Source organism: Danio rerio, chromosome 8, assembly GCF_052040795.2.
Source record: "Danio rerio strain M-AB ecotype USA chromosome 8, GRCz13ab, whole genome shotgun sequence".
NCBI classification, from domain to species: Eukaryota; Metazoa; Chordata; class Actinopteri; order Cypriniformes; family Danionidae; genus Danio; species Danio rerio.
This window is the reverse complement of record NC_141028.1, coordinates 55909593-55920000: the sequence shown is the minus strand read 5'-3', so window position 1 is coordinate 55920000 and position 10408 is coordinate 55909593. Positions and strand designations below refer to the sequence as shown.

At 39.8% G+C, this 10408-nt stretch overlaps 1 protein-coding gene across 50 annotated transcripts in view; it reads right to left on the bottom strand.

Annotated features, from left to right (window-relative positions):
- Window positions 1–10408, bottom strand: part of prdm16 (PR domain containing 16) — a 452417-nt gene that overhangs the window by 13598 nt on the left and 428411 nt on the right. For all 50 annotated transcript variants that reach the window (XM_087265342.1, XM_087265343.1, XM_087265349.1 and 47 more), the window contains 2 exons: window positions 8288–8457; window positions 8029–8200 (listed from right to left, as the gene is read on the bottom strand). In XM_087265342.1, the coding sequence (XP_087121468.1) occupies window positions 8029–8200; window positions 8288–8457 (342 nt within the window). The remainder of the gene's footprint in view (window positions 1–8028; window positions 8201–8287; window positions 8458–10408) is intronic.

The following is a 10408-nucleotide window of genomic DNA, read 5'->3' as shown; positions in this document are numbered from 1 at the left end:
TATCTATCTATCTATCTATCTATCTATCTATCTATCTATCTATCTATCTATCTATCTATCTATCTATCTATCTATCTCTCCCCATCCATCCACCCACCCACCCATTCACCATCCATCCATCCATCCATCCATCCATCCATCCATCCATCCATCCATCCACCCATTCACCATCCATCCATCCATCCATCCACCCATTCACCATCCATCCATCCATCCATCCATCCATCCATCCATCCATCCATCCATCTATCCATCTATCTATCTATCTATCTATCTATCTATCTATCTATCTATCTATCTATCTATCTATCTATCTATCTATCTATCTATCTATCTATCTATCTGACAAAAGCCCTGTCACCTATCCAAGTTTATGGAACAACAATCAGAAGTGGCTTATATGAAAGGCAAAGGCCTCTAGATCAGTGTTTTTCAAAAAAAAAAAAAAAGTTAAATTTTTTACTTACTTTGCATATCCCGGACTTTTATTTTGAAATGAGCGCGCGACAACTACACCGTTTGACATGTGAAATTTCATTTAATTATAAAAAGAAATATGTCAAAGCGCTAGTACGACCCCGAGTATGTAAAGTATGGATTTACATATATAGATGACAAAAAACAGAGGCCTAAAACCTCAGTTTGTCATATGTTGCTAGGTGCTCTCAAAAAAGAGCATGAAGCCTTCTGAATTAAAACGACATTTAGAAACCAAACATCCCGCTTGCAAGGACAAACCTGTGGACCATTTTCAAAAACGACTTCAAGAGCTGAGGGCATCACAAAAGTGCCTAACATCTTCATGTTCAAAACAAGTACAGGCACTCCACACATCTTACTGTGTAGCTCACAGTGTAGCAACGGCCAAGAAAGCCCACACAACAGCAGAAGAACAAATAACTGGTGATTGTTATAAAAATGGTTATGACTATTTGAATCATTTTACTGTAATTTGTTGGTTTGTTCTGTTCAACGGGATCAGTGTTAATGCTTTATTAACAATTTAGTTAATGGTTACTGAACCTTTCCTTACCCTAACCACTGTTTACAGTATTTGTTGTTTTTATTTGGTAAAATTTCTATAATTTGATACATTTTGTTAAATGACAGCAATAAAATATTGCTTATTTGTAAGTCCTGGTGATTTTCTTATGATTTATCTGTCACTACTTGTGTACGTTAACAAATAAAGGCAAATTAATTATAATTCCTAAAATTATATTATAGTTCCTAAAAATTCGATTCGCGGCTTGATGACCATGTAAAAATGTGGGTCCCATGACCAATCCAATTGAGATCCACTGCTCTAGATCATGCTTATTTGACCAAAATAAAATATGATCATTCATCTTCGTGCCTTCTCCTTCATCTTACTCCAGATATGCTCGATAATGTTCATGTCTGGTGACTGGGCTGGCCAATCCTGGACCACCTTGACCTTCTTTGCATTCAGGAGCTTTGATGTGGAGGCTGAAGTATGAGAAGCAGCGCTATCCTGCTGAAGAATTTGCCCTCTCCTGTGGTTTGTAATGTAATTGATACCTCAGGCTGTTGATGTTGCCATCCACTTTGTAGATCTCTCACACACCCAATACTGAATGTAACTCCAAACCATGAGTTTTTCTTAACCAAACTTGACTGATTTCTCTATAAATCTTGAGTTCATGCGGGTTCCGATAGGTCTTCTGCAGTATTTGTGATGATTGGGATGCAGTTCAACAGATGATTCATCGGAAAAATTGACTTTCTGCCACTTTTCCAAATGATCAACTAGAAGTCAAGTTATTATTTGTTGCTCTTACAACTGAGATTGACGACAAGGCTTTTGTCAGGTGGTGTATATCAATCTGGTTTAATTCAAAATAGATAAAAAAAATATTTTAATTCATTTGATATTTCACTTTTAAGATATTTAAATCCAATGATGGTCTTTTATGCAAAAACAGGACATCTCCTAACGTTATTTATTTGTCTAACATTATTTATTTGCACTTCAGCATTTATTTTCCACGTTCAAAGTTTGAGTTTTCCAATTCAAGTTCATTCTAACTTTCAAACTGAACATTTTTTCTATGTTTCACACTGATTGCTTGTCTTCACAGGGTTACAGTGACACCAGATTTCTAATGGCTGCTGGCTGTGAGTTTTCATGCTCTCAGTAAATGGCACAGAATACGCGCTCAGACATTTGTGACATCCTAACTACACCTCCCCAAAATCTCAGATGAAAAAACAGACTATTTTCACCCTAAGAGTCCATTGCGGTAATTCTCTCATCATAATCCGACTGCCAAATATCAGTGTTGCGCTGGTCTCCGGGTTGCCATCCATCATTTCGGATCGAGCAGTAATTCGCCTGCCTGGCCCAGACTCCAAAACACAGATCGGCGAATGACAAACACACACGTTTCGCAATTAATGACAGACGTTTCTTTCGCGCGCATGGCAATGATGAATTGGCTAATTTGGTAGAGGCGAGACAGAGCGAGCTCGACAGGTCAGGAGCAATCATCATGGTTTGTCTCATTGCCACTGAGTTCCAGAGAAACGGTTGTTCTGCAAAGCAGCTATCAGCGCCGCGCCGTTCCACTACCTCTCTTTTTCCAAACGCTTCAGCTCATGATGTCATTGCTCGTACCTCTCCAAAGTCGCTTTTCCTTCTGAAATGAACGTCTATGAAGGCAGGCGGACATCGAGGGCATCGGGGGGAGGGGGTCGTGAGGTGGGTGGTTGAGGTGTAGACTTACCAAAAATATAAAAAAAGGGAACAAGAAGAACTGCTTGTTTCCCATTTTCCATCATGCTTAAATATCCCATAATCAAATTTGCCCTGGCCTGAGAGAAAGTCCATGCCACGTGGGAGACAGCAGCGGTCCTGCCACAGACCTGCACTTTGTCTCTCAGTCTAAACATGTCAGAGCGCTGTTTGCGTTAGCTTGAAGGAAAGGAGGGGGGGGGGGGGTCTGTCAATGCAGCACACACACAGATAAATGTCTCAGTCTGAGGGTCCCCTGATAGGGCTAAACCTGCAGCCCCCTATAGACTGACAGTCAAACGTAGTCAGACCAGCCGCACGCACTTCCAAACACCATTTACCCAGCTGTGGGGAAACCCCCATCATGCCTCTTTCTATATGTCTGGAACAAAGTGTCTTTTTCCACTGCCATTCATTGAGGAAAAGAAAGGAAGAGTACAGTACCTAAGGGTACATCATTTCAATGTCAACCATGTAGTAAAATCGAAAAGTTCTCAGAATTAAAAGTACAAAACCTTTTCAAATAGCACATTTTTTGTACCTAGAAGCTTCTTATTTGCACTATAAAACTCCAAAATAGTATCTAAACGTTTCACTAATGGCCGACACGGTGGATCAGTGGTTAGCACTGTCGCTTCACAGCCTGGGTCAGTTGTTTCTCTATGGAGTTTGCATGTTCTCCCAATGTTAGAGTGGGTTTCCTCTGGGTGCTCTGGTTTCCCGCACAATCCAAAAACATGCGCTATAGGTGAATTGGATGAACTAAATTGGCCATAGTGTATGAATGTGTGTCAATGTATGGGTGTTTCCCAGTACCGGGTTGCAGCTGGAAGGACATCCGCTGTGTAAAGCAAACGCTGGATAAGTTGGTGGTTCATTCCGCTGTGGCGACCCCTGATAAATAAGATACTAAGCAGAAGGAAAATGAATTAAATTTAACATACTTCTTAGGTACTGATATGAACCGTTATGACAGTGGTTCTCAAAGTGGGGGTCATGGGAGAATGAAGGGGGGACTTGCCTGTTAATTTTCAAAAAAATATTCGTTTTTATTAAACCATAAGAATTACCATACTTTATCCATAACCTACTGAAGAAAAAAATTTGTTGTTTATAGATACTACATACTATATAGTTACTATAGTAGCTTATAGTTACTATAAAATAGACTTGGGTCTATTGGTGTGTGTGCGCCATTGCATGCAAGGTTTCTGTATTTATAACCACCTCAAAGGATATTGGGGGTCGCGAGTCACTGGCATTGTCATTTTGGGGGTCATGGGCTGAAAAGTTTGGGAACCCCTGCTTTATAGTACCAATCTGGCTACCACCAAAGTGACAGCTTCTGTAGAACTTTGAGAGTGTGGAAATGCTTAGAGTATAGCCAACAGAGTTTTAAAACTAGCTCTGTTTACACTGATCAATGAGAATGATGAAAAAAACATTGTAATATGTATGCCAGGCCAGTAGGTGGTGATGTCACTTTGTGAAGAAACACTAGACGCCTGCACACATATGATCCTGTAGTCTAGCATTGTTGTTTTTGTTGCCTAAGGCTTGCGTGTAAAATACAATACGCATATACTGTGCATTCCACTATAGTTTGCTAAAAATTTTACTTCGGTCAGGAAGACTCTTGGAATTTAGAGGGGTAATGAATATGGCAATGTTGATGTATTTGGTCTTGGTGGTAGAGACCTGCTATGCTGCTGCTGCTGCTGCTTTGATTATTATGGCAGAACAAGTACCAAGAGCTGTTCCTGCCAGTATATACACAGACACGGAATATAACATGGTGCTGCTGCAAACATAACATACATGTAAGCCCTGTAGCAGATCTAAACACAGGTGGAGCTGGGGTGGAGGAGGGTTTTTTGAAAGTGTGCCGCAGCTTAAACAGCGTAAAACAACACGGAGCATTTAAACTGATGATGCAGTTAATGATGCAGGAGCAGATTAGTTGGCCTATCAGTCTGCGCACGCATAAGTTTCATGCCAGTTATTTCACTATTGCAGTTTACACAGAGATGGAACCATTTTCAAAAATTAAGGCTGAGGCTTATAAGACTACCAAAATGCAGTTGTAATGACTGTTGTATTCTTAAAATTGTTATTTAAACAGTCAATGGAATTGTTGTCAATGGAAGTGCCAGGTTTTTTGTACTAATAGCAGTGTAGCAAAGCGGTGAGCATGCATTTCATGTGAAGCACTGAGCACTTGACGACGCACAACTGAGCGTTTTTAGAAGAGAGTCGGCATTTTCAGCTGCACAAAAACAGTTCAGTGAACACATGTCCTTAATGAAACTTTTAAAGTATGTTTCAGATATTTCTCTTAAAATTTCTTAATAGTAGAAAAAAAAAAATCTACTGATCAACTGAATTGTGTGTTCCACTGTGGTCCTTTTTCATTGATTTCAAAGAGGAAAGAGTATATATTTAGTTTTTAATATGTTTCCATCCAACTACTTTGCATTTTACATCCAAAAAAGATTCCGCGTGAAAGGCAACTATAGCTGTAAAATTGATTCCGATAGCATAAAATGTCTAACTTTGTTTCCCTGTACTGGGTTGCAGCTGGAAGGGCATCCGCTGAGTAAAACCTATGACGGTATAGTTGGCTGTATATCCCGCTTTGGCAATCTCTGAAATAGAGACTAAGCCGAAGGAAAATGAATGAATGAATGAATGAATGAATTAATGAAAATGTCATAATTTTACTACCAAAATATACTGGGTTTCATGCAATTCCTTAAAGTTGTCCCAACACAAATCAATTAAGTTACCTTAATTGTTTTTGCTAGGTTGAACATAAAACAATTAAGTTGTCCCAAAAACCCCTCAAAAATTGTGTTCATCAGCTCTTTAAAAAAAAAGTTTAAAACAAATAAAGAAGCAGCAAATATACATACATATATATATATATATATATATATATATATATATATATATATATATATATATATATATATATATATATATATATATATATATATATATATATATTTTTTTTTTTTTTTTTGAGTGTACTACATTTATTATTTTGAAACATGCTCATACATTGAAAACAAATAGGTTGTTGATATTCTGGCTATGAATAAAGCTAAATAATTCACTTAATTTGTTGCTCAGGAAAATTGAGTTGTCTTCTGACGCCCATCACTGACACAGATCTGCAAAAACGACTAATCAAATTTTATTTTCTATTTTAAGACTATTTTGGCGATGCCACTTTGTAGATATCACATACTGTATCACCCTCCAAAAGGCACATTGAACTCATGCTTGCCATATTGCTTATAATCCCACTTCGAAGGGCTCTTCAAAATGAAGGATTGCAAAGGGTATAACTAATGGACACCTCGTGCCCCATAATCCTTTGTAGAGGGAAGTTGTTTGCTGTTGCACAGCACATTCTATTTGAAAGTACTCATCTCTACACTATCTGACAAATGTTTTGTTCCAGATCTCAGATCTCTAGTTGATCATTTGGAAAAGGACAGAAGGTTGATTCTTCCGATGAATCATCTGTTGGACTGCATCCCAACTACTCAGATCACAAATACTGCAGAAGACCTGTTGGAACCCGCATGAACCCAAGATTCACACAGAAATCAGTCAAGTTTGGTGAAGGAAAAATCATGGTTTGGAGTTACAATCAGTATAGAAGAGATCTGCATAGTGGATGGCAACATCAACAGCCTGAGTTGTCAAGACATTTGTGCTGCCCATTACATTACAAACCATAGGAGAGGGTAAATTGTTCAGCAGGATAGCGCTCCTTCTCCTACTTCAGCCTCCACATCAAAGTTAATGAAAGCAAAAAAATCAAGGAGCTCCAGGATTGGCCAGCCCAGTCACCAGACATGAACATTATTGAGCATGTCTGGGGTAAGATAAAGGAGGAAGCATTGAAGATGAATCCAAACAATCTTGATGAACTCTGGGAGTCCTGCAAGAACACTTTCTTTGCCATTCCAGATGACTTTATTAATCAGTGATTTGAGTCACTGCAGAGATGTATGAATGCAGTCCTCTAAGCTCATGGGAGTCAGACACAATATTCAATCGTTTTCCACTTCACAGTCACTTTATATTCTGTACTAGACATTACTGCTGTTAAGTGACAAGACTTTTGTCTAAGCAAAGCCAGACCTTACTGTCCTAATTAAATCATTTAAAAACAAGTCATGATCATCTATTTTGGTAAAATAAGCGTAATCTAGAGGCCTTTGCCCTACATATGAACCACTTCTGATACCAAAGGATCAACCAGAAGTCAAGTTATTATTTGTTGTTACTAAAACTTGAATTTTGTTAATACCTTCAAAGCTATTAAGAATAAAAGATTAGTGCACGAGGATTGAGCCCTACCAAATGTAACTCAATGTATGGGTCTGCACACGCCAAACATTTCCCCTATAGAACAAGCTTAACCAAACCTTCCATTTAGTTTGCTTCTAATCTCTTTTCTTTATAGAAGAAGCAAATGAGATATTACACGTTGTATGACTTCCTACAGCGTCCAGAAGACAGAAGCAGAAATTAAAAGCAGAAAACCCCCAATGACTGCAGACGAGCTTCAAAAGAGTGACAGAAAGCGAAAGAGAAACAGGCAATCGTCCTGAAATGAGACGCATGAGCGCATTGGGGAACGCTGCAGCTGCCTGTCCATGTGAAGCGGGTGTTTCTGTGAGGGCCATTTTGCAGGGAGACGAAACAGAGCACTTATTTGAATTACAGATATTAAAATGCCAGGCCTGCTTGTACGAGTCAGGACGGGACTATTGATCCCAGATGGCAGTGCGAGGGCCCACGCCAGAGCTTTCCAGCGACGAGGTAGAGGCATCAGGACTATTACGCGTATGAGAAAGAATTCATGCATGTATCTGTTCGTACGCGTTTGTCTGGATGAATCAAACTCTGCAGCACCTAAACCAAATTCTGAAGTAACGTCAACCTGGCCACACACCGTCAAGCCTTGCTGATGGTTCGCGAGTTTGGCAGTAATGAGCTTTTGTTTGGTGTTTTCATAAGGCGGTGGAATGAGCTCCCTGATGTGTATCTGGCTGCGCTTAATGCAGAACAGAACTCAACAAGGTGAAATGACTCATTGAGATGTCCCGAGTACAGGCAAAGGCTGGGTGCAGAAGTAGGACAGTCTTCCACTAGAGGGCAGACTTTAACTTCAGAACCAACTCCGGCTTGTTGCCATGGCTTCAAAACATATTTAGTGCATGTGTGTGTGTTTGTGCACGAGTGCAAGCTCGTACCTTTTCTCCGAGGAGCTACAGGCCTGGTTCAGCTCACTATTGGAGATGAAGTTCCTAATCTCTGAGAAATACGAGTCCTCCTTCTCATCCAAAAGTGCATGATTGTCAGACTCCGAGTTGGGGGAGGAGATATTTGTTCCTAAATTCGAGAGGATCCCAGACTGTTGACTCACTGTGATAAACAGATAGACAGCTTAGTATTTTAGCATTAACTTAATCACATGAGGGGGAAAAAAAGAATGAAATTAAAGGAAGTTACCTGGAATATTCTCATGTTCGTGTTTCTTTAAGTGGCGGTCCAGATTGGTCTGTTGACCGAAGCAGCGATTGCAGAGGTGGCACTTGAAAGGCTTTTCCTTGTTGTGAATGTTACGAACATGTCGCTGGAGGTTGGAGGAGATGCTGAATGAACGGTCACAGTATTTACATCTGTGAAGAAGAAACACAACAGTGAGAGATTTCAGTTGGTGTGAAAACACATTTCAAAAGCCATTGGATGTGATTAAACCAATTTGGTGCCAATTGCATAAGTATAAATCTAATGAATTCCATATATAAGCTGCCATTTCAGACAAGACATCCATAATAATCAATCATTCGTTCATTTTTATTCGGCTTAGTCCCTTTATTCATTTGGGATCACTACAGGGAAATGAACTGCAACTTATCCAGCATATGTTTTACAAAGCGAATGCCTTTCCAGCTGCAACCCAGTACTGGGAAACACCCATACACACTCATTCACACACATAAACTACAGCCTATCTAAACTACAACTATCTTTGGACTGTGGGGGAAACCGGAGCACTCAGAAGAAACCCACGCCAACATGGGGAGAACATACAAACTCCACACAGAAATGCCAACTGACCCAGCCAGGTCTCGAACCAGCGCATTGAGGTGACAGTGCTAACCACTGAGCCCCCGTGCTGCCCCACATTTCAAAATATTTGGAGACAGACTCCACTTAAAAGAGGCTATGGCAGAAAGCTTTGCAGTTAGGAGTGTGTGATATGATGAGTTTTGATCATGGACGATTCAAATATTAGAAATAAAATTAATAAAAAAGAAACTGTAGCATCAAGTTTTAGTGCCTCTAGTCTCAATATAGGCCTTCTGTAACTCAACATAAATTTACATCAAATAGCACATTCGCTTCATAACAAAAAGGTCGCTGGTTTGAGCCTTGGCTGAGCCAATTGGCATTTCTGTGTGGAGTTTGCATGTTCTCCCCATGTTCGCGTGGGTTTCCTTCGGGTGCTTCAGTTTCCCCCACAAGTCCAAAGACATGCGGTACAGGTGAATTGGGTACGCTAAAGTTGACCGCAGTGTATGTGTGTGTTTGAAGGAGTGTGTGTGTTTCCCAGTTATGGGTTGCAACTGGAAGGGCATCCGCTGCGTAAAACATGTGCTAAATAATTTGGCGGTTCATTCAGCTGTGGCGACCCCAAAATAATAAAGGGACTAAGCTGAAAAGAAAATGAATAAATAAACCAAATAGTGTGGCACGAAAAGTGGTAAGCTCTGTCGCCTCACTGTAAGAAGGTCGATGGTTCAAGTACTGGGTCAGTTGGTATTTCTGTGTGGAGTTTGCATGTTCTCCCAGTGTTGGCGTGGGTTTTCTTTGGGTGCTCCGGTTTACCCCCACAGTCCAAAGACATTGGATTAACTAAATTGGCCCACGCCAACATGGGGAAAACATGAAAACTCTAAACAGAAACGCCAACTGGTCCAGCCGGGACTCAAACCAGCAACCTTCTTGCTGTGAGCCAACAGTGCTAACCACTAAGTCACCGTGCCACCCTCAAAGGTTTTATTTATGTCAATATTTGACACTCTTTGTGCTGCTGTTGTTGACAAGCACTAACTAATGATAGCAGGAAAATGTCATCTGTTCAATCAACTGTTGGATTAGCAACATTCTTCAAAATCATGTGTGTTTAACAGAAAACTAAAACTCATTCAGGTGTAAAACAACATTAGAGGGAGTAAACGATGACAACATTTACATTTTTGGGTCAACTAAAATATCAAATGTTTGTTTTTTCATTCAGTTTCTTAAATGATGCTCCTAAATACACCTACTCTACCTGAAATGACCAAAAATTCAGCTGTTCCTAAATATTTTATATTATACTACCTTACAAGGCTTTGTTTTACATAGTAAGGACATTAGTTTGGCTGTTCTTCTCAGACAACTTGCAGAACAGCAAACTCAACATCCTAAAGAATCATAATAAAATTGAGAATTGTGACAAAAATCATGTTAATATTTTCATTCATTCATTATTCTTCTGCTTAGTCTGTTGATTAATCAGGGGTCGCCACTGCGGAATGAACCACCAACTTATCCAGCATATGTTTTACGCAGTGGATGCCC